At 41.9% G+C, this 24,929-nt stretch overlaps 1 protein-coding gene across 14 annotated transcripts in view; it reads right to left on the reverse strand.

The window, feature by feature from the left end:
* The window catches only part of HMBOX1 (homeobox containing 1), a 129,690-nt gene that overhangs the window by 16,484 nt on the left and 88,277 nt on the right, over positions 1-24,929 (reverse strand). For 3 of the 14 annotated variants that reach the window (XR_009818191.1, XM_061990147.1, XM_061990148.1), the window contains exons 7-10: positions 8,637-8,719; positions 5,077-5,172; positions 3,315-3,409; positions 2,972-3,103 (exon numbers count right to left, since the gene is read on the reverse strand). Coding sequence is in view for 13 of the 14 variants with exons in the window: in XM_061990147.1 (XP_061846131.1) it covers positions 2,972-3,103; positions 3,315-3,409; positions 5,077-5,172; positions 8,637-8,719 (406 nt within the window). In the remaining variant the exon portion in view is untranslated. Of the gene's footprint in view, positions 1-2,270; positions 2,352-2,971; positions 3,104-3,314; positions 3,410-5,076; positions 5,173-8,636; positions 8,720-24,929 lie in introns of all 14 variants that reach the window. The other 11 variants (XM_061990156.1, XM_061990155.1, XM_061990150.1 and 8 more) reach the window with 11 other exon arrangements.

Here is a 24,929-nt window from a genome sequence, read left to right on the forward strand (position 1 = left end):
AATATTAGACGAAAGACAAAAGGTATACACAGGGTGTGTCAGGAAACCAAACTAAGGTAGGGATTGTTATGCACTGCACAAATTCATGCTATGCTTGCACTTTTAATATACAGCTCTGGTCATCCCATTTAAAGAGGATACAATAGGACTAGAAAAGGCAGAGAGAATAGCAACTCGGAGACAGAGAGGCATGGGGTGGCTTCCTCGTGAAGAGAGGCTAAATAGACTCGGGTTCTTCAGTTTGGAGAAGAAATGGCTGATGGTTGATATGGTAAATGTTTATAACAAATTATTAGTATACAGAGAGCTATTGTTTGTGGCTTCCCGTGATCTAACGCAAAGGCACTCACTGGAATGAGCAGCAGAGCAGCAATGCGAAGCACCGCTTCACTTACCACAGCTCAGTTGCAGCGGTCACTGCATCAAACATCATTACATCACACAAAAGTAAAAATGGGTTACACAGGTTCAGAGAAAAGTGGTCTGCTAGCAACTATCAAGTCTGAAAGTGGATACGCTGCCTGGCTCAGGTAGCCTCTCAAAACTACTGTCTTCCAGAAGCTGGAAGCTACTCCAATAAAATCATTCCACATACTCTCTAAAAACTTTTTCGTTTCCTTTAATGCTACTATTGGCCTCATGCAGAAACAGGATACAAACCTCAACTAACCTTTGGCCCATGCCAATATCCTGTGAAGAGACTGAACTCGAAGGGGTACAGGGATAAGATGCTGAAAAGCTCCTAGACTGCTAAGAAAAGCAGTATAACGATTTTTGGGGGACTGGAACCATCATAATTCAAATATGCAGGTGAAGATACAGTCCTGCAGTCCACTGAACTAAACACCATATTTTACACACCAGTGTGTCTCTTTTCAAAAGAGCTACGAGAAGACCACTGTGTTGACAGCTGTGATGGGCTGGGAAACTTAGCTTCTACAGGGCTGCAGTAAAAGTTTTAAATTCAGTGAACCTTTTACAGGTGCATAATGGCCATACAACTGCCTCAAAGTCTGACAACTTTACAGTGAGCTGTGCCCATTTCTCAGACTACATCAGAAAAGAAGGGCCTGGTTTCCAATAACAAAGAGAACCAACAAAATCCAAACTTCAACTTGAGCCATCAAATAAATTCTTCTGCAACTTTGAGTGAAAACATGGGTTGTTTTATTTCCCTCTTTAAAATGGGGAACTATCAGTGACCACACCACCACCTTGCAAATTCAAAAAAACCCATTATTTACAGAAAGGAAGCTATAAACATTTAACAATCTTCCAACAGCCTTTAAGGGATGAACTCATGAAATTTGAAACGTGTGCTACGCATTTTTAAAATTAAGATGACAGGTGGCAAATGTTGAGGGGGATAGAAAAGCCAGGATATGGTAAAATCCTGAGGTTACGTAAAGGAATGCATTCATTTACAGCATACGCCAGGCAAATGTTTGTGATGAGCACATATTCTAAGGGCCTCTCACTACTCAGTAATCTTTACCATGGTAAGAAATACAAAGTCCTGACTTCTGGAGTTTCAGGCGCTTTACTGGTATTTGGGTGAACTTTTGTGGTTTAAGATTTACTAGAGTTTAAGTGTTGCTGTGGAAAACAGAATGTATGGTTTTAGCAGCTAAGGGATGTAAAATGGTCATCGGGAGAGCTTGCCATTTGCTGCTAATGCCTAATTGCACTTTACAAAGGAGCCTGAGAAATGTCATTTTTAAGGACTCTGAACAAAGATCTTTAATAACTAATTCCTCTTTTCAGAGAAGAAAACCACAGTCTGGGGGCTGCATTCAGTTCCTGTCTCTGACTGACAAGGAATTCTCTGTGCTTGACAGCAGCTTCAAGATATTTTACAACAGCCACAGAGCAGCTTCTCACCATCTAGAGTTGGTTCCACCAAATCTGCTGGTGATGACCTATAAAAAGGGCCTTAATACCCATCAGAAGCAGAGCATCTGGGAATGCCTCTGCCAGATATCTGTCACACTGGGCCACAGCCAAGTATGCTAAGGACTCATTCCAGGACACTCAGTTGCTATTACACTCCAGCAGCGGCACTTACAGAGGGAGACGTACCTACTTCTCCCAAACAAGTCAATTAAAAGCAATCTGCCCACCCCAGCTGTTGGGTGTAGCACAGAGCACTGCTCATATCAAAACCAGAACCAAGTGGAACTGTTTGAGTCCACCGGTGCCCAGCACACACAGCCCTGGGGAATTTGGCCAACACTGACACCTGAAGGAAAATTGGTAAGGGGGTGCAATACCTGTCAGGAAGGTGTGTGAAGGAAGGGTCACCAACTTTAGGGTAGGTGAGGGCTCAGAGTGCGGGAAGGGGTATTCTTTTGCTAGAGAATTTAAAAAAGAAGTTGCTGTCAAGGGCTAAAAATAACCAAGAAAAATAGAGAACAGGCACAAATTAAATGCAAAAATAAAAATAATTTTTAAAAAAAGAGACAGATAAAGTGTAAACAATCCAAATAGTGGCACATTGTTGCAGAACAGTATGGGCCAAATTAACATCAAACTTTACTTAATCAAATCCTTTCCCCCCACCCGTCACCCTTTGTCTGTCAGTGTCTTAGGGGCGGATGCTGAGGTGCTCCTGAAAGGTGCTCCCATGGACAAACAGTGGGAGCTCAGCACCTTATAGGAGGGTGCTCAGTATCTTGCTCAACAAGGCTGACAAAAGGGATTATAAAGCACACTGGGCAGGGGCTTACTGCTGCACAGACAACTCGCAGCAGGTGTAGCACAGGTGAGGACACAGAAATAACAGGCACAAGAGGAACACACGTGCCTAGTTTGGCTGGAAAGCATGTCGGTGTCCCAATACACAGGAGCAACAGTTAAAGACCTATCCATTCTTTCTGGAGGGTGGGTAACTAGAAGAGTGCCAGGGGTAAGGAGAGCACAAGTTAGGTATGGTGCACTGGGGGAGTTAACACTCTCCTGACATTTTTCATACATTGCGTGTGGCGTGAATGGTGTAACTTGCTTGTTTGGAGCAGATCCTCCTGTCTTCTTCTACCTTCTCTGCTTCTCTGCCTCCCTCTGAACATCTTCCCTCCTCCTCCCCATTGCGTACTTGCCAAGTGTCCTGTTGTATGACAATAAATCCATGTGGGTGAATACTGGTTGCTCAACACATTCAAACAGGGGAGCTGTGCTCTTCCGCTTTCCCCATTACAATGACATAAAAGCAAAACAAAACGACAGAGAGACATCTGATTTGCCAGAGGTAGAGGGCCTCTTCACGTGTGAGGTGAGCTCTCCCTTTCTGGGCCACGCAGCTCAGCCACGATGCTTACCTGCTCCGAGTAGTCATTGCCATCAACGTCGTCGCTGTTGGAATGACCTCCCGGACTCTGTACATCTATTCCATGGCTCTCCAGGATTGCTGCTTCTTCGAAAAAAGCAAATGGATCCCTAATTTATCTGATGCATTTAGAGTAATTAAAAGTAACTATATTTTTTTTTCCAAGGAGTTAGAATAACTGGAAGAACAGAGTTAGTTCTCAGCCTCTTCCGCTTCACTCTCCAGTATTTGGGAAGGTAGCACATGTACCGATACTGGTTTGCCTGAAATCCTTCCCTGCCAACTAATAGACTTGTTTGCGGGTAAGAATCTTGTTTTCCAGCCAGTCCAGAAATTAGCTTAATTTCTAATGCACTGGAGTGGCAAAGGCATTCCCTGTAGATCGTCCCACATAGTTTGGACTGGCAGGACTTGGGGGCGGGGTGTGTCTGAAAATAGATGGAGAAATTTTTTTAAAGCACTTAAGGGATTTAAAAACACACATTATCTTCGTCTTCCGATAGGATCCATGCATCTACAGCTCCCTTTTGGTCTTTTTTAATCTCCTTTCAACCCTCCTCCCCATGCAGCACATACAGCTTTAACTCCACCCACCTTGGACTGACTTTGCTTTGTTACAACCCACCCAGCCCCCCTTCAACAGATCAGCTTCATTTTTAGAAAAAGAATTAATTTAGGTTAAAATTCAGTAGCACGTTAAAGGATGAAGAAAGACATCTTATTCATGAACACGGCGAAAAGCAGCAGTCAGCATCAGGGCACTTGACATTCACAAACACACCGGCTGACAAGCAGGTATGGGTCTCTGTCTACGTATTGCAAATGAAATTCTGCACAGTACCTAAAAGTGCAGAAAATTATGCATGTGCTGCAGAAATGTGTCGAATCCCAGCCACTCCTGTGAGCTTATTCTCATTAGAATGCCTTATGTTTATTCACATTAGAAGGTCTACTTCTTACAAGTTCAGAGCCACTTCTAATTTCCTTACGATCTCCTGCTCGCATAAAGAACCTGCTAAGTGACTTTTGTTTTACCCTGATAATCAAGAAAAAAATATTGCTCTGTTCCAGCCACTCGTCCCTGTGCAAGCCCTTGGCTGGGGGGCAATAAGGAGCACAGGTGTAACCAGAATAAGTAGTTGGCTTGCAGAGCCTGTGGTCCTCGTGGCTGTATTTGAGATGTAAAACCCTTCTGGACTCTTAGATCCCTGTGAGGTTCTCAGGGATGGCAGTAAGAAAGACACCCCCCAGGTTTTGGCTGAAAAAATAAGCACATTTCAGTGCAACACAGACACAAGGAAACATACAACCGGATAAAAGTTCTCCACAACAGCTACTTCTCATTTATCAGCATGCTAAGGTTGTGAACTCGCCGTTGCCCTTATTTCCATGGCAGAGATTTTGAGGTTTTATTTTAGATTTTGTTTTGGATACCCAAAGGAGCCTGAGCACAGAGAAATCTGCCTCTCCTTCTGCCAACAGAATTCTCACTTCAGTTTTTAAAACTGATCTTGCCGTTAGACTTCATAACCACATCATTTTCCTGCTTTGGGGATGGAATTCCATAAACTAAACTCCTACCCATTTTTCAGAAAAAAGTCTGGAACGGCAAGAGACTAATTTTAAAACTTGCTTCACACTCCTACTAACGTCAGAACCTCCAGTATTTTCATTAATACAATCTTAGGTAATTTCCATCTCTCCCAAGCGAACATACATATTAAACCTTGATAGCAGGCTCTCTGATACATTACCTATATTGGCTCTTCTCTTGATTTCCTTTCTTCTGTTGGCAAACCAATTGTACACTTTAAGGGAGGTGACTCGTTCCAAATCTGATAATTTTTTTCCTACAAAAGTAACAGGGGACCAAGAAAAAAAAACAAAACAGCATTGTTACTTACTGGGTTCCAGAGGTAGGCAAAAGACCCTTACACCTGAAATACAGACCGCACTGAGAAGTTGTTATAACTGAGAAAAAAGTGATTTTTACGTGCCCAGATTCTATGGTAATAAATTCCAAATGTCTCTAAAAACAAAGTAGCCTTTCTTCTGCCTTTAAAATCTGAAATAGGGGAATTTCTCTGCAGCTCCAGTCAACTAAATCCAGAGCCGGTGGAGAACAGAGAGCTGCTTTTCTAGTTCAAGCACAAAAGTGAGATTCAAGAAACTGCAATTCAATTCAGAGCCCTGTCACAAATTGCATGCCCCTGGGCTAGTTCTCTTACTATCTGCCGTGAGGATACAGTTCAATGACGTGTTTTCTCCAGCAGCAAAATGAAGGAATTAATTTTGTGTTCCCCTTTCAATCTGCTTTCCTTCCTCTCCACCACCAGCCGCTATGGAGCTGCTGCAGTGCTTATCACACACTCTCCATTGTGACAGGGCACTCGTCCTTTTTTGGGGAAAAAAGGGGGCATGCTGGAAACCAGATCACTGGAGTTTTACACTTGAACAGGCAAATAAAGCCCCACAACCACCAGCTAAGTACAAAAGACAATCCCCTCTCCTGGTAACCAACATGAAGGGGCATTGCAGTGATAGTAAGGAAACCTCTTCAGCTGGTCTTGACCCTATTCAGTGTAGCTGCATCCTCAGTACTCTGCAGGCTACATGGGAATGAGAATCCCCTGCTTCAGACTGTTTCTCAAAGTTTCTTTATTCAGCATACAAAACATTCGTGTAATTGCAGCAATCTGCAACTTTAAATAAGTAAGATGAGGCAAGTGAAAGAATCTGGAAATAGATAGCTATGCTGTTTCCTAACGCTTTGCATCAGTAACACAATATTTTACCAATCCTTAGACATGGTTTTTCAAGTAGTTTGTTGAAAGTTGCTAAACTAAAGAGCAGCACACCCAGGAATAAAATTCTAAACTCTTCAGTGCTCTATCCTCCAGAGCATTCTGCTTCCACAACAGAAAGACTGGAGGCAACACATAAAAGTTGTGACAAGGGAAATTTTCACTGGATATTAGGAAAAAGTATTTTGCTAGGAGAGTGCTCAACATTGTGGAACGGCGGCTCTGAGACGAGAAAACCTCCTGTTTTGGAGATATTTAAAGATAAACTTCACACAGTAAAGCCTTAAGGAGACTAATCTAAGTTGGTCCTGCCTAACCAGATAATCTACAGAGGCCACTCCAACCCTAAATTGCTGTGATTCTGTGTTATCCTGTAGCTATCTCAGTGTTCAGGAGTCATGCCTTAACTTTCTTTTGCATCACCTCTTATTCTGGTTAGGCAAAATCTAGAATTGAAAACCGAAACGGAATGTTTGGTTAGAAAAACTAAACAAAGGCCAGTGCATCCAGTAATACTACACTGAATGTTCAGCTCCTTTCCCAAGCATCATTTCTCCAGGAACAGGGAAAAATGCAGCTTGTCGACCCAAATACAAGGTCCTCCATTAATAGACTCTAACATGAGACCCTTGCCTAGCTCTAAGGAAAATACAGACAGGAAAGCTGTGCTCCTTACTCCTCTGAGAATCACAGAACCTCAAGGGCTGGAAGGGACCTTGAAAGATCACCTAGTCCACCTCCTCTGCCAGAGCAGGACCACCTAGAGTAGGTCACACAGGAACTCATCCAGGTGGGTTTTGAATGTCTCCCACAACCCATCTGGGCAGCCTGTTCCAGTGCTCCCTCACCTGAACAGTGAAGAAGTTTTTCCTTATGTTTCTTTGGAACCTCCTATGTTCCAGCGTGTACCTGTTGCACCTTGTCCTGTCACTGGACTTTGAGAACAGCCTGACTCCATCCTCCTGACACCGACCCTCTACATATTTGTAAACATTATTGAGGTCTCAGCCTCCTTCAAGCTAAAGAGAACCTGCTGTATGACCTCCAGCAAGCCTCAGTCTGTGAACCTAAGATTTCCAGTCTGTAAAAGGGAACCACTAAATCCCACTTCCATGGAGTGTAACAAATTTTTTGCATCACTGTTGATTGCTTGAATGGTGATCAATGGTGCTGAGTCAAGTTGGAGGCCTATGGCCAGTGGGGTTCCACAAGGGTCAGTTTTGGGCCCAGTGTTATTCTATATTTTCATCAATGCCCTGGATGAGGGGACAGAGTGACCCTCAGCAAGTTTCCTGATGGCACCAAACTGGGAGGACTGGCTGATTCACCAGAGACTGTGCTGCCATTCAGCCAGATCTGGACAGGCTGAGAGTGGGGCAGAGAGGAACCTCCTGAGGTTCAGCAAGGGCAAGTGCAGAGTCCTGCACCTGGGGAGGAACAACCCCCTGCACCAGGACAGGCTGGGGGTGACCTGCTGGAGAGCAGCTCTGTAGAGAGGGACCTGGGAGTGCTGGTGGGCAGCAAATAAACATGAGCAACAATGTGCCCTTGTGGCCAAGAAGGCCAATGGCATCTGGAAACGCATCAAGAAGACTATGTGCAGCAGGTGGAGGGAGGTTCTCCTTCTCCTCTCCTCTGCTCAGGTGAGGCCTCATCTGGAATCTCGTGTCTAAATTCAAGGGAGGCTCCCCAGCTCAAGAGAGACAGGGAACTGCTGGAGAGAGGCCAGCGCAGGGCTACCAAGATGCCAAGGGGATTGGAACACTTCTCCGAGCAGGAAAGGCTGTGGGACCTGGGATTGTTCAGCCTGGAGAAGGCTGAAAGAAGATCTTACCAACACTTAGAAATACTCAAAGCATGGGTGTGGAGAGGATGGCGCCAGTGTTTGTTGTGTGGTGGCCAGTGCCAGGACAAGGGGTAACAGGCACAAGCTGGAACCCAGCAAGTGCCACTGGCACAGGAGCAGAAACTTGTTTGGTGTTGAGGTGAGGGAGCCCTGGCCCAGGCTGCCCAGGGAGGGTGTAGAGGCTCCTTCTCGGGAGGTTTCCAAATGCACCTGGACAAGTTCCTGTGCCCCTGATCGAGAGGAACTTGCTTTAGCAGGTGGTTGGGCTGGATGAGCTCTGCAGGGCCCTGCCAACCCCCACCATCTGTGTGATTGTGTGAAGTTAAAAAATGAAAACCTTTCAGATACATTTATCTTCTTTGCAATGTCATTTACAAGGCTGTATAAATGTAACGTTCAGATGCACAACATGCCCTTCATATCTTAAGTGGTGGGATTTTAAGTTTCATATATCAGCATTTAGGTTTGAAAACTGCACTGTCACGTTCACCCAAGTACGACATCTGAACAATACAACTTACAGAATGCTGCAGAAGAAACCTACTAGTTGAGGGCACTACATTTGTTAGCAATAGTAATAAAATGAGATTTGCTGAATTTAGCAGGAGATGTTGAAATCTAATTGCAGTTGCCTTTGGAAAGGACACCGTGATCAGCTCCTCACCTGGCTTTTGTATAACTGCATTACACGCATTTGCAATTTCTTCTCTCTTTGCCTCGTCTGGGTATTGATTCTCATTGAAGTAACTGCAAGAGGGTAAAAAAAAGAAAGGTATTTTTTCAGAAATCAGAGCATTAGGGCTGCACTTCACCAAACAGTGTCAACTGCTAGTTTATGCATCACTCTTATAGAGGTAACAGAGATGCAGTAAATTTTATGCAGACCTGTATATGCATCAGGTAATATCAGCACATACTCATATCCCACACTGAGTGCACAAAACGTCCCAAATGCCTCAGACAAATGAATATTACCTTAGTGCTTGCAGTGTCACCTGGGCATTTAGAATGCTGTACTAGGTGATATAACAAAGTGAGCAATGCTACGAATATCAGAGTTAAGACTGTCTGATGAAGCACCATGTCAGAAGAATTACAGGCCATGCCTCTGCCATTATTATAATTTACTTATTGTTTTGTTTCCTGACATACCTCGAGCTTAGGCAGTGTTCTACAAATGAAGGAGCTGTTCAATATTTATTGTGATCCCTAGGTTAATGCATACACACATACATACATACTTGTACATATATTACACACAAACACATACAAATACTGCACTCTTTAGACAGATAGGGTATGGAGATCATACAGACAAAGTAACACAGTAATACAGTACGATTTCTAGAGTCAGTCTACTTCTGGTCTTGAAAATCAGAATTTAAAATCTTCCCCAGAATGGCATATTGAGTATTGCATTTTTTAACAGTCTTTTTTTTTTCCTGAATAATTGGGATTTTATTGTACTTTATATGCAGTAAACATCCTATAAAAGTTAAACTGTTTTCTCTTTTACTTCATTTAAGTGCTTTACAAATTTTAATGAACTGATTTACATTCCACAGAGCTTATCAGATTTGCATTAAAACCAACAAAAAGTCCTGTTTACTTCAGTGGACTCTGATAAGCATGCCATAAGCAGGGACCACAACTTTTTTTTCCCTGTAGATTGTCCATAATACAAATTCCTAAGAATTCTTTGATCAACTTTGATCAGCATCAGGTTCAGCTGTCAGACAGCTAGTCTCTATTTGAAAATAAGATATTTCCTCAAATTGTAGATCGTTTGGTAGCAGGAGATTTACACATATCTTAGGCAATTATTATTTTGCATGATCATATTTCTCCTCTGGGGTATTGGCCCCAGCTCAGTTATTTTCTATGGAAACCTGCACTCTGTTCCACACAGAACTGTTTCTGTCCAACAGAATAATAACTGCTACTAATACAGAAATCACTGTTCCACTTCCAGTTTAGATCGATTCACTGTAAATATAAATTCTGAACATTGTTTGAATTTTAGCTACGACTCCTGCATCCCATTGCTCGCAGAGTTATTTAGTTTCAGCCATGCCTGCAAATGCAGTTCTAAATGCAGTGCTAGTTGCACTGGTAATGTACTTCACTTGAAGTGCTAGCTTAGAGAGCAAATGAAACCACAGAGATAGCTCCATCTTCTCTAAATGAACTATCAATTTGGGCTTTGGAGGCATTTACAAGTGAACGTCCACTACTTCTTCCTTGGACCTTGCAGGTGCTCTTCTGAAATAAATCCGGAGAGACTGACCATAACTGCAATTCATTGAATCATTTGGGTTGGAGAGAGCCTTAAAGCTCATCTTGTTCCATTCTCCCCGCCATAGGCAGAGACACCTTCCACGAGATCGGGCTGCTCCAAGCCCCATCCAACCTGCCCTTGAACACTGACAGGGATGGGGCAGCCACAGCCTCTCTGGACAACCTCTGCCAGGGTCTCACCACCCTCACAGCTTGGAAGAACTTCTTCCCAAGAGCTCATCTCAGTCTCCCCTCTGTCAGTTTGAAGCCGTTCCCCCTTGTCTTGTCCCTCCAGGCCCTTGCACAAAGTCCCTCTCGGCCTCTCTTTAGGACACTGGAGGCTGCTGGAAGGTCTCCCCAGAGCCTTCTCCAGGCTGAACACTCCCAACTCTCTCAGTCTGTCTCCGCAGGAGGATTCCCACTATTCTTGATCCTACTCTGAAAAACAGTTGAGATTTTGCCATTAGATAGGAAGAGGACACCCAGTTACACTTTACTTTCCTAGAAGCTTCAAGTACAGGGCAATGGCACTGACACCAGCAGGAACACTCCCTGAATTATCAGCAAGAGCTTTTGTTTTCCTTTTCTCTCCCTCTCAGCAACATGCCCTGTCTCTGGGCACAGTATTTTAAAAATTGTTTTCTTTCCTCTTCCAGATATATCATTCTTTCTATTATCATAGAATCACAGAATTGTAGGAGTTGGAAGGGACCCTCCCTGGGCAGCCTGGGCCAGGGCTCCTCACTAAGGGAGCTTTTCCTTGTGTTCCCTTAAAGTGGAACTTTTTGTGTTCCAGCTTGTGTCCATTACCCCTTGTCCTCTCACTGGACACTACAGAAAAAGGTGTTGCCCCATCCCCTTGACATACACTTTTGAAATACTTATAAGTATTAATGAGGTCTCTCCTCAGTCTCCTCTTCTTATGATATTTATTCTTCTGATAGCCTTTGAAGTAGTACGTGTGTCTATCTTAACTTGCAAATTTCTGTTCATATGGGTTGTGTTCTGTACAAAGAGGGTTTTTGTTGTTTTGGTTTGTTTGGTTTTTTTTTGTGAATGGAGAGCTTGGAAAACAGACCAGAAAATGTTTTTTCTAGTAGTTAGTGATGGAAGCAGAAACTCAAGATTCCAGTCCAACTGTCTCTTGACTGTGTCTCAGCTCTCCCACCTAAAACCCAGTGCATTCCAGTCTCTGCCCAGAGCCAAGAACTATTTCTTCTTTAAGTGTAATTAAATAGAAGAACATTGAGACATTACAGTTGAAAACTGATATACTATTATTTACATGAATATATTGTGTGACCTGCAATCCTAATCAGGAATTCAGGTCATCACCATGTGTATAAAAGTTAACCCAGCAAATTTTGGCAGTCTTAACAGCTATTTTATGGGCTCCCTTTGCTGTACATGATTTTGTTTGGCAAAAGTCAAGAATAATCACCAGGAAAGAAACTCCATAAAATTAGAAAACCTGACAGACCTACATGGTGTAGATCTACTAACACCAGACGGTGAAATTCTGATATCATGCAATATTATGGATCTTGATCATCTGTGGTCATAAAACTGCCAGAAAACGCCTAACTTCACGGAAGAAATGACAAAAGATGTAAAATTAAGGAACGGTTTATATGTGAACTGCTCATTTTTATCATGATAAACAAGAAATTGAGCCACCAATTAAAGAAGACAACACAAACGCCACCAGTGATCCTTCCCTTGGCATATAACTAAACACTACTCTTTTAGCAAGCCACTGACTGCCATATACTTTTGCTAGCTCCAGCAAAAAAGCTTACATTTTCTAGTAAAATAAAAACTTAGGCTCCAGTTTACAATTCTCTGGGACAACAGGAAATCTCTCGATGACGGAGCCAACTTTCAGAACTGGACAACGAATGAGACGTTTCTTCTGGCAAACGAGGACGTTTTCTTTGTGTAGTCCAATCATTTTTGTGATTTAGAAAAAATCTGCTGCTGAAACAGTAATTCTTATCATAACACATTTTACAACTGAATAAACTCTAAACATTTGTATTTGATTGGATCAAAATGTATTTTTCACCATTCTTTACATTCTAATACAATTCTTTAATCTTTCAACGTAAATGACTAAAAGTTTCCAAGAAAAAAAGTGATTCCCACTTGAAAATCTGAAATTCTTTTCATCCTGAAACCCTGTTTTATTAAAAAAAAACATCAAAAACTTAAGAAGTTTTCAAGCAGGTCTCCTGGTAAAGACATTTTCATGGAGATCACAAAGCTAAGAAGGCACCAGAGCAGAGTTGGATGGGCGCTACTGGATATGCTAAACTCAGCTTCTGTAGCTAGCATGGTAATTTTAGAACTTGCCTCTCTTTCTACTTGCTGGCTTAGTGCATATCCACAGTCATGACATCGTTTCTCCTTCCCACACACATTCAAGCTGCCTATGAACTTGTCCAACCCCCAACCTGTGTTTCCCGAACTGTGTCTTCTCCTCAAATTGTCCTGATAATACTCTTCTCCATCACCACATTGTGCTTTTAACCAGAGTGTAAATTGGTTTTATCAGAGAAGAGATCATACTTGGGAGTTTTCAGTCTTAGAGGAAAAGGCTCATACCTACAGGCAACCACAAACATACATCCTCAACTTTAAGAGCTCGTTTTCATCTTCAGCCTGAAAAATCTCCAGATACACACTATCAACACATGAAATTTTCCTTCCCATCACTTGATTTCAAGGTCTTAACAGGACTTGTGGGTGGTATACCATAACACAAAGCACAACATTTAAAGCCTCCCAACATTTCTGGAAAGTGGGTGAGAAAAATGGAGTTTTCAAGACAAGGAAGCCGAGGAAAAAAAAAAAAATCAAGAATTCATCATTAACTGTTTTGATTTGTTCACGTAGGAGTTGTGAACACACTGTGAATTTTTTAACTAGAGTTCTTCTCACAAGCAGGAAATTAATTAACCTGCCTTCATCTCTGTTTCTTCTCAGCCAGGTATACCCTTGCTAAGGGACGGTGAAAGGACGTGGGATGTCTGAATTTTTCTTCACAGCTACAAACCACAGGCTGCTTACAATCCGAAAAGTTCCTGAAAGCTACAGATGAAAAATTGGAAGGAACAAAACTTAAAAGGGGGGTGAAAAAAAGAAAGAAAAAGCACAAGTAAATCCTGCAAAGGCACACTGCTTTCTAGACAAAGGGCAGCTGTCAGCTGAATACCTTCAATGAAGAAACCAAATGATCTCTTTTGTAGAAAATGACAGTGGAGGATTAAAGTGAAAAGTGGCCAAATAATTTACATGAGATGAGAATCCATATGATGGTAAAGAACACAGATATCCTTGAAGTCGTTTCATTTCAATAACACTGAAGCCTAGAAAAATTGCAGATTCAGAGAAACCCTCTTTCTTTCAGGGATAATGTGCTTAGGACAATGATGGAGAGAGAATCCATCTCAGTCCTGTGCTCTGTAATGGAAGTAAACACATTCTACCCTATTCCTTACCAAGGTGTCCCTATCTGAATTCTTGCAATAGCTGCCAATCTTTGGTTTTTTGCTCGGATGTACAGCTTCTGTTATCCAGGCTTAGATATCAGATGCATTAAGCAATACCTCAGTAGAATTGTTGATAATTCATGGTGGAAGTTTTGCTGCTTCGTATCAGCTTTGCAGCTGCCAAGGAAGTGTTTGAAATGACCCAAGCTATGAAGCAGAGGAAGGACAATCAGGTTCCGCACTTTTTCATACGGTTGGATGTCAGACACAATCAGATAAAACCCCACAATTGCTCAAAAGACCCCGAGTTAGGGGAAATGGCTTAGTTTACAGCATGACATAATGGCTAAAGCTTCAAAGTGTGGAAGTGATTCAAAGAAGAGAGGCTCAAATCTGTTGCAGAGTAACAATTCACTGCAGGTCAGCCGTTACAGTAGAATTACACACACACAAGGTGAGGTAATTCAGGTACAGGTGTGCTAGGGCAATCTCCCTGAAGGAAGGACAATTTACCTTTCAATTAATGGGAGACAAGAATACGCAGATGGATATTTACTGAAGAAGAGTAGACATGCTGCAAGGTCCTTTCCTCACTTAACTTTGTATTTGCGTCTTTGGGTTTTCACTTTCATCAATGGAAGAAGCAGCTGCGAGTGAAATATCCCAGCACTCTTGCAGTGGCTCTAACTTCTCCACCAAAGACTCCGTCACCTTCCCTGAAACTCAGGATGCAGCCCAACTTAACACAATTTAAGCAGAGACTGAAAGGGATTGGAACAGGTTGCCCAGGGAGGTGGTGGAGCTATTGCAAAGCCGTGTAGCTGAGGTGCTGAGCGACATGGGTTAGTGGTGGGCTTGGCACTGTGAGGGGAGGGGGTTGGACTTGACGATCTTAAAGGTCTTTTCCAACTGAAATGATTCTATGATTCTATGAATGGTCCTATCGTCTCCTTCATTCCCTTTCTGTGGGAAGGCTTTCTGCCCAACTGCTTCTCTGGTCCAGCTTTCCACACATGCCAAGAGCAGTGGTTGCGCAGCCAAGGGAGGCGGGCGGGAGATGCCTGAAACGTGCAGCTGGGACTGGTTCCTTCAATGGCAGCTCTCACACATCCTCTCTAACACATGCTAAAAGCAAAGCCTGAGTGATGGGCTCGGCGACAGGCCCAGGGATGGATGGTAAAAAAAGAACTGCCCATTTTCCCCAGCTCCCATCTGACCCCTGTTGATGAACAGAAGATCTTTCTGCCACCAGGGACTGAACTCCCTGCCAAAGCCTCTGGTGTCTCAAAATACATGAGAGTGCAAGCTGCTCTTTTGTCTTCAATAAGACTGCCTGTAATTTCAGCTCCCTATCTGGTTTCCCTTCAAACTCTACCTCTGCTTTCTTCTGACAAGTTACACAAAACACTCAAATACAGTTACCCACTTTATCTCTCATTAGTATATTTATCAACCGAGTATCACCCAATAGCAAGAGGTCATTGTTTCAGTCTTTGTGGCTTTTAACAGAACTATTATTCAGTCTGTCAAATCAATGGAAATATTTCTGAAGTTAGTCTGTCATCTGCGCCTGAGATCTTATCTCTGCATGGCACGAGACAGACTGTCAGAGGAGTGACATTCAAAGCATAATCTCATCGGAAAGTGTAATGACTAATTTATTTCCCAGTAAATACTGGCCAAGAATATCACTAATGCCATTTTCAGCGAGGTCAACAGATGACACCATCCGTTTTATCTACTGATATTTCCACAGATTCTATATTAACGGCACGTGTGTCAACTGAACAGTTCATTCCACAATATATAGCAAAGTCATTTCTATTTCAGACAGCAAAATGAAAGCTCAAAGATACTCTCTCCACAGATAAACTCTGATGGAGCTGAGTATTACACTTGAAGACATCATCTCTATCCTCCAAGATTCCAAAAGGTAACCACCAGTTTAGTTGTGAAACTGGCAACACCTGCTGAGCAACTTTTGCCTTGAGATCAGTCAAGGACGAGAACTTGCTCTCTGGATGCAAGCAGATGAATTTGAATCTAGGCATTCCTGCAGCATCAGCTCAACTAGACCTTCCATCCAGGCAAAAGACAAACATAAAATAAAAATATCCCAAACCCAGAAAAAAACAATTGCTACAGCTCTCTAATGTTTTCCATATAGCACTATCATTTAGCTAATGGCTTTCATAGGTCTATGGATTTAAAGGACTGAAGAAACCACTGTAGGACTCTAGCCTGACCTCTTCTACAACACTGACCAGAGGTTTTGCAGCAATTCTGGCATTAAGCTGCAAGAATTTGTCATTTCCTCCAATGCAGAATCTACCATAAATTTGAAGAAGCGTTAGACTCAAACTGTAAAAACCTTCATCCTTTCAAAATCTTCATCTCATTCCCAACTTGAGCTTTCAATCCCAGGGTATTGCCATACTCTCTGTCTAGGGAGAGAACAGTTTTTAAGTCTCTCACCATGAGAGAGTGTCTTTCTTGCACTTCTCTTTACAGAAAGTGAAAATCTGGAGGAGCGATCTCAACAGGAGTAGATCACTTAAGAGCACCAGACATACCTAAACCGTAATTATTTCACACATTGGTTTGTGTTTGTGTACATAAATTGCACAGCCACTTCAGTTCACATTAAAAAAAAATCTCATGGAATGGAGCCGACTCTCTATCCTGGTTTTACAAATCAGTGCCTAAACTCCGAGACAGTCATTTTACTGATGTTTCTTAGCAGGAATCCATTCTGCAATGTAGATTAAAATGCCAAAAATACACCTTGCACTGGAGTGCGTAAAACTGTGTGACCTTCAAAGCTACTTTAACATCACCAAGTTTCCAAGTTTTCTAAAAAATAATTTCCTCGGTGCTTTGACAGCGGTCTCAAGCACTAACACAATCCTATCAAGCTACTAATATTATCCTAGAATTTGTTTAAAATCTGAATTAATTGATAATAGCTCTGAAAGTCTCATCCTTGCAAAAGATCTATGCCTCCTAATCTATAGCACCCTACCGTCTAGATAATTAACAATTAAAAAAAAGCATAGTTAAGACATCGGAGGTGGCGATTTACTCTTCCTTGTAATTGGATTTGGTGATAAAGAGTAATTTTGAAATTACACAACAACTCTCTTCCTAGTTTGAAAGACTGGGAGTTTTTAGTGATTTGAAACACACAGGTACCTTCTGCTTAAGGCACCTTGAAGATGCTGACAGCAGAAAATGGCTAAAATTTTATGACTATCCTTAACTTAATAGCATCACAGGCTCCTCAAAGCAGCATAGTTAACTAAATTGTTCACAAAATAAAGGGGGGGGAAAAGATGGAAACTAATACACCAAGACATGACAAAGTGAGAATTGTTCTGTAATATTTCAACAACTCGTTGGCGTGAGCATACAGCACCTTCAAAACTCTTCCTAACGAGGCATCTAAGCATGAATAATAGTATCTCTTGTTCTCTTATTTAAATAGAGATCTACACACTAAAGGGATATTTATGTGCATTAAATCCTCTGGATTTAACCAACTGATAAACAAGACCTTTATAAAGACAACTGTGACACAAATATCACATCTGCACTTTTTAACTTTGTACAGAGGAAGAGTTATTTAAGTTACATCCTCTGGATAATCTAGTTCTCAGGAGACAAGTAGAGCTAAGGCAGGGTCAGTCCATGGATGAAACATCTCCAAGAAGTGAGGAGACACAGCAGAAATCAACCCTGGCACTTCAATAAAAGCTTACTCACTCGTAAGAGCTTCTCTGTGACTCACCTTTCCAATGAGATGCACTGTAATCGACACTGTGGCTACTGGAGACAGTACTTGCAAGACAACAGAGGATTCTAAGGCTCTATTTGACAACATAAATAAATGCTGAAATGTGTCTCGGATTTTGCATTGCTCAAACTAAAACATCACTCTTTGCCTTCTTGAGGAAACCATAAACTCAGAATCAGAACTGTTTGATCAGAATCAGCTCATCTAAAGCAAGGTATTTCTAGAAGAATAGCCTATCCTTGCCTCAAAGTTGTGCTTTAACGGAAGTTCAGCACTGCATCACAAAAAATGTATGTACAGAATGTCAAGTGTAAGCAGCAAGGTCTCCCTCAGGTTGTTACTAGTTTATTCTCAGTAAGGTCATGTTTTTCAAGATATCACAGTCCTTCTGGCTATGAAGCTTGAAGTCTCACTTTGTCCTAAGCCTCCAGGAGAGGAAAAATACTGATCATGAGATTTGTGATAAAGCTTAGTATGAGCTGACAACTTCCAACATAATCACCAGCATTTCTCCTCACAGGTCTACAAATCTTTGTTTTCAGCTTCCAGTACTTGATCAGATTCATCCCAGCAGTGCACAGACAGCCACCATTGCTGCTGTGTTTTCAGAAAATAAAAATTCATTCAACTAATGAAAGGAGCCTGCAGGATTCAAAAGGCAAGCTAAGGCAAATTCTTGCAGGATATCCAGTGCCTAAAGTCAAGAGGCTCAGGGTCAAAGCTTTTGATTCTGGGCTCATATGTTTTCCCTAATGTCAAGTACCTCCAAGGTCTGGACTAGAACTATTATGGTATTAACTGCTGAATAGACACAAAGCAGAAAAAGGTTTGGATTATTTTTAATATCACTCGGTTCTCTGCCTTGCAACAGATGAATATAAGCAAACGAGAACAAGAAATAATGAATGAACATAGGTCAGCATGCTAGTTGACTAAGATACTATAGTGTCAAGATCAGCTTAATGAGGTTCTTTGTAGACATCATGGCAAAGAAGAAGGTTTAAGGAAATTTTTAAGCAACGAGGTAGCTTTGTGGATCCTTGAAGATTATTATATCTCAAGCCTGGCAGCAATATCTTTTTATTTATTTGCTAGAGATTACTCAATACCCATTCATCATCCATGAGGAAAGGAAACAGCTAGCTGAGTTTATTATCCAACTTTTTACTGTTTTGGTTTTGGGTTTTTTTTTGCCTATAGGACTGTGAATAATTACCTTGGAAATAATAAGGTTCAAGGACTATGAAGATATTTTCATTAAAAAATACCTATCATCCTTTGTATTTCAAGAGCTCCTTCTATGACCAGATCATAAACCCCTCAAAAGTATACTGAAACTGTGTCCTTTAATCTTATTCTTTAACATTATTAGGACAATTTACAGGTAGAATAGTAAAGAGATACAGAGAAAAGAAACCAGACACAGAACTGTGAAACCAGTCCACAGTATCTTACTCCTAGATATGGGCTTCCTATCATTAACCATGTATTTTGCCATGTGCTTCCTCTTAAATGTCGTTGTCATCCTAGTTTAAAACAGCCAAGTTCCCCGGGGACAGGCTTTAGGAGGCCTTACTTAAACAGTACTGGTAACAATGCTCCAAAACAAACCTAGGAGTTGTTGACTGTATGCCCTATGTCTAGAAAAATAACTTATCATTTTTGGACTGCAGGAAAGCATTTGATACAGTTACAAATGGGAAATTAGTCATCATTTTGAAAAAGATAAAGGTTAGTGTATTTATGAGGGGTAAAAAGGAAACATACAACTAAGAACTGGGCTGGAAATTTAAAATGATGGCTCGGAAGACAGCTATCAGTGACATTCCTCAAGTATCATCTTTGCAGTACCTTAAGAACGAAAACACCTGATGATCTTGACGCAAGGTCTGAATGTGGTAATGAAATCTGCTGTTGACAAAGTCAGCAGTCATGTCAGTACAGTGAATTGGAGTATCATACAAAGTAAGAGAGAATCCTAAGGGTGAGAACTAAAAAGAAATATAACAGTGCAGTATGCAAGGTCATACACTTTGGGAACAACAACAGCTTCTCATATACATGAGAAGATCACTAGCTGTAAAGATTGTTTTCTGTCAAGTCACTATGACCAAAAGACACAATACAACAAAATGGTAAAGCCTGATATAGTTGAGGATGCCACTTATTTCCAAACCAGGAAAAAAAAGCATTCAAACACTTGTATAAGACCTCACCCTGATTATGTATAATCCTGGTCTGCAGTATTCAAGAAAGATGAATTTAAAACTGAACATCTCAAAAGAGTAATCATAAGATGGCAGAGGAATGGAAAGTTTATCTTGCAGTCTAATCCACCTCAGCAAGCCTCAAGGCAGGGGTTAAATGTTCAATATGAGGTTATAGTTCACTAAAGACACATGAAGAGGACCAATACCGGAGACAAGAGATGGAGGTAAGGACTGTTTTAGTTAAATGATAGTGCTGATTCAAGAAGGATGGGTCACAAAGAATCTCAGGAATTTAGATCTTCAACCACTGAAATTATAAAAGCCTGCTAGGTAGCGATCTCCCAATAGGCGTTTGTGCCCTTGGCTATACCTGCTTCCAAGAGGGACAATTTAATCAGTTTCTGAAAGGGATACAATAAAGGTTGACTGAAACAAGAGAAGTTGGACATGAAACTGGAAATCCTGGTCCAACACTCCTGTGATTAAGAGAAATCAAGAGGCATTTAGAAACATAAAGAGTGCCAGCCACGTAGATTACATATACATAATAAGCACAAATCAGATGACTTTTTCTGTATATTTTGTACTTATGTGCCCTCTTTTATCATTTTCTTTATAAGGAAATCATATTTAAAAAGCTCTTTGGAACAGGTCCATGTCTTCTATTCTGTTAAAGAGCTCCTCAGAAACAGCACAGTATTCAAAACAGATTAAACTTACGCATGTTCCAAAGGAAAATTAAACAAAAAAAAAGGTCAATTGTGCTATCCCGGACTCAAAAAAATAAAAGGATAAAAAAGAATTTAGGATGTGGTAGTGACTTTTGTGGTTAAAGATCACATGGTTTTCTGATAAAGTACTCTTTTTAGTCTGTTTAAAGGGCTCCACAGTCTGACCAAGAGCCCATAAATACATGATGCAAGCATACTTTAGAGTTTTACTTAGGAGTTTTCTTCCCTTACTTCTCCATGTAATTACCCTGTTTATTACTTGCATAAAGACCTCACATCTGTTACTAGATGGCAGAGAATTTCCTTTCACTGAGGTAGGTTTGGATTCTGTTCAGCAGCTAGCTGCAAGGAGAGTCAGCAGGAACACTTTGCATACTTCTAGAAACCAGGAATGGGCAACTCCAACAGTGCTTTGAGCTGGATGGTGCTCACGTACACTCCACTCTGACAGCTGGCTGCATCAAAGTGAGAGGGGACAAGGTGCCAAACCTGATTACCAATTCCTTCCCAATGGTTTCCAGATCACTCAAGAAGTTAATTTTGTAATTCACTTAAGTGGGTTTATTCCATGGATAACATTACATACAGGTCAGGTGAATCTTACTGTGAGCGATAGCTATCACTTTTAGCTGAACTTGGACCTGGAATGACCCTCCTTGTCAGATCAGGGCTGTCTAGTCCTTTCTCAGGACTTTTAGCAGGCTGAATAAGAGCCCAAGGGGGAATGATTGCAGCTTTACGGTAACTTGTGCTTCTCATAGCCCAGGGAGTTGTTTGCCACTGCCTTACCTGCTAAACTTCCCAGTATAGACATAGAGACAGCAGAATGTTACTGTCATACCCTGGCACCAGAGCACATCAAGAGGCATCACTTTTACACAGGCTATAATACTGGCCAGAAATTTTGTTCCAGCCAGCCTACAGTGATAATACAGCCATTATAAAATGGCTACACAAAATGTAGAGTGAAAGTGCCAGGGTCCAGTTCACAGTTTCTGTGAGAAGTATGCCATTACTTTCCCTGCCTCCTGAAATCACCTTAACAGGTAAGGAAACCACCATGTAGCTAGAGGATATGAGCTTTTTGTTTATAAGACTGTTGTCAGAGGATGTAGAGAGGCAATTAGGAAAGCTTAAGCTTTGTTAGAGTTCTACCTTGCAAGGACGTTCAAGGACAACAAAAAGGGCTTCTTCAAATATACTGTGGACAAAACTAACACTAGAGGCAACGTAGGCCCCCTGTTGAATGAGACGGGTGCCCTGGTGACACAGCATACAGAGAAGGCAAAGTTACTGAATGCCTTCTTTGCCTCTGTCTATACTGCTGGAGAATGGCCTCAAGAGCCGCAGACTCCAGAGGCAGTCAGATTAAAGGAGGAGTTTTGTTTGGTTGATGAGGTTAAGGATCAGTTAAACAGTCTGGATGTACATAAATCCATGGGCCTGATGGGATGCACCCACGGGTGCTGAGGGAGCTGGAGGAAGTCATTGCTAGACCACTCTCCATCATCTTTAATAAGTCATGGAGAACAGGAGAGGTGCCTGAGGACTGGAAGAAAGCAAATATCACTCCACTCTTCAAAAAGGGCAAGAAGGAGGAGCTGGGTAACTACAGACCGGTCAGCCTCACCTCCATCTCTGGAGAGGTGATGGAACAACTTATCCTGGGTGCTGTCTCCAGGCATTTAAAGGACAAGAGGGTTATTGTGAGCAGGTAACATGGCTTTACCAAAGGGAAATCATGTTTGACCAACCTAATAGCCTTTTATGAAGATGTAACCAGGTGGACAGATGGTGGTGGTGCAGTGGATGTGGCTTATCTTGGTTTCAGTAAAGCATTTGACACCATCTCCCACAGCATCCTCACAGCAAAACTGAGAAAGTGTGGGCTGGATATCAGTTAGTGAGGTGGATTGTGAACTGGTCGAAGGGAAGAAGGCAGAGAGTGGTGATCAGTGGGGCAGGGTCTAGGTGGAGGCCTGTGTCTAGTGGAGTCCCTCAGGGGTCAGTGCTGGGACCAGTACTGTTCAATCTATTCATTAATGACGTTGATGAGAGAACACAGGGCACTGTCAGCAAGTTTGCTGACGGTACTAAACTGGGGGGAGTGGCTGACACACCAGAAGGCTGTGCTGACATTCAACGAGACCTGGACAGGCTGGAGGGTTGAGCAGAGAGAAAACTAATGAAATTCATCAAGGGCAAGTGTAGAGTCTTGCATCTGGGAAGGAATAACCCCATGTACCAGTACAGGTTGGGGAATGAACTGTTAGACAGTAGTGTAGGGGAAAGGGACCTGGGGGTTCTGGTGGACAGCAGGGTGACCATGATCCAGCAATATGCCCTTGTGGCCAAGAAGGCCAATGGCATACTGAGGTGTATTAGAAGGGTTGTGGGGAGTAGGTGGAGAGAGGTTCTCCTCTCCCTCTACTCTGCCCTTGTGAGACCATCGCTGGAATATTGTGTCCAGTTCTGGGCCCCTCAGTTCAAGAAGGACAGGGAGTTGCTGAAGAGAGTTCGCCAAGATGATTAAGGGAGTGGAGCGTTTCCCTTATGACGAAAGGCTGAGGGAGCTGGGGCTCTTCAGCTTGGAGTAAAGGAGACTGAGGGGTGACTTCAATAATGTTTACAAATATGTAGAGGGTGGCTGTCAGGAGGATGGTCAGGTAGTTCTCAATGATGGCCAATGATAGGACAAGGGACAATGGGTATAGACTGGAACATAAGAGGTTCCAGAGAAACATGAGGAAAAACTTCTTCACTGTTCAGGTGAAGGAGAACTGGAACAGGCTGCCCAGATGGGTTGTAGAGTCTCCTTCTCTGGAGACATTCAAAACCCACCTGGACAAGTTCCTGTCTGACCTACTCTATATAGTCCTGCTCTGGCAGAGGGGTTGGACTAGATGATCTTTTGAAATCCCTTCCAACCCTTGAGATTCTGTGATTCTGTGATAACGCACAGCACTAGACTTGTACTTTTACACTGTCCTTACAGCAAGCAGCATCTAGATGTCTCAACTTGATCGAAGAGAGCCCACTGCATTAGGCTCTGTATGTGAACAGATTACAAGTCCTTGGCTCAGAGAAGTTGTGACCTAAACTAGTTACATCAAATAATGTTCCAGAAAGTGAATTATTTTTACAAGATACAAATAAAGCAGATAATTGCTGTGAATTTCAAAAATATCTAAACACTCTCACGATTGAACTTCATTTGCTAACTTTGCAAAAAGCACTGTAACGCACATAGAAAAGAACAAATTCAAACTCTTCATATAAATGATGGGTTCTAAATTAGTTGCAACTGTTCATATCATCGTGGACTACTCAGAGAAAACTCAATCAATACACAAAAATGATCAGCAAAAACCAGATGTTAGGCTGGAGGTCAGAGAACAATAGGAATCAGACTCAGTTGCCTGCATAAGCAGGAATATTCACCCTGGAAATATGGTAATCAGGTTCGCTCCTGTCCTTACTCACCTACACCAGGTCACTAAAAATTGAATATAGAAATAGAAAAGGTCCAGAAGAGTGACAATGAATATTACCAGAAGCCAGGTGTCATGGTTTCACCTGGGACAGAGTTAATTTTCTCCTTAGGTGCTGTGGTTTGGATTTACTGTGAGACTAATGTTGATAACACACTGATGTTTTAGTTGCTGCTCGGTAGTGCTCATCCTAAATCAAGGATTTTTCAGTTTCTCATGCTGTGCCAGCAAGGAGGTCCACAAGGGGCTGGGAGGGATCATGGCCAGGAAAGCTGACCTGAACTAGCCAAAAGGCTATTCCATACTTCAGGACGTCATGCCCAGCACAGAAACTGAGGGGAGTTGGTGAGGAGGGGCAGATGGTTGCTCAGGCATAAGTCAGTAGAGGGTGAGCAACTGCAGTGGGCATCACTTGTCTCTCTTGGGTTTTATTTCTCTTTCTGTTATCTTCCTTTTTGTCATCATCATCATTAATATTTTATTTCAATTATTAATCTGTTCTTATCTCAAGGCGTGAGTTTTATTTTTTTCCCGCTGAGGGATAGGGGAAGGAGAGAGCAGCATGTGTGGTACTCAGCTGCCAGTTGGGGTTATACCATGACACAAGGGAAGACTTATATCTGAGAAGAGATAAGACAATGACTGTTTAGTTCAGTGAAGAGATAAATAAGCAGCACATTGATAGTATGATATACTATGAATGACCACAGGAAGGTAAATGCAGTGGTTTTTCTTTTTCTTTCTCAAGATACTCAGGGAAAAGGGACCTCCAGCTTTTTAAACACATTTTAGCATATAAAATGAAACGAGGCATAATTAGTTTTAACTAAGTACCCTGAAGACCTTAGTGAGATTTAGAAGGAATTACATATTTATGTGAATAATAAGAATGCCCACAGCTGCAACAACAGGATTTTTTAAAAATACAGGATAGGAGATAAAGAGCTTTTGCCAACAGGTTGCT

Source organism: Colius striatus, chromosome 2 (genome assembly GCF_028858725.1).
Source record: "Colius striatus isolate bColStr4 chromosome 2, bColStr4.1.hap1, whole genome shotgun sequence".
NCBI classification, from domain to species: Eukaryota; Metazoa; Chordata; class Aves; order Coliiformes; family Coliidae; genus Colius; species Colius striatus.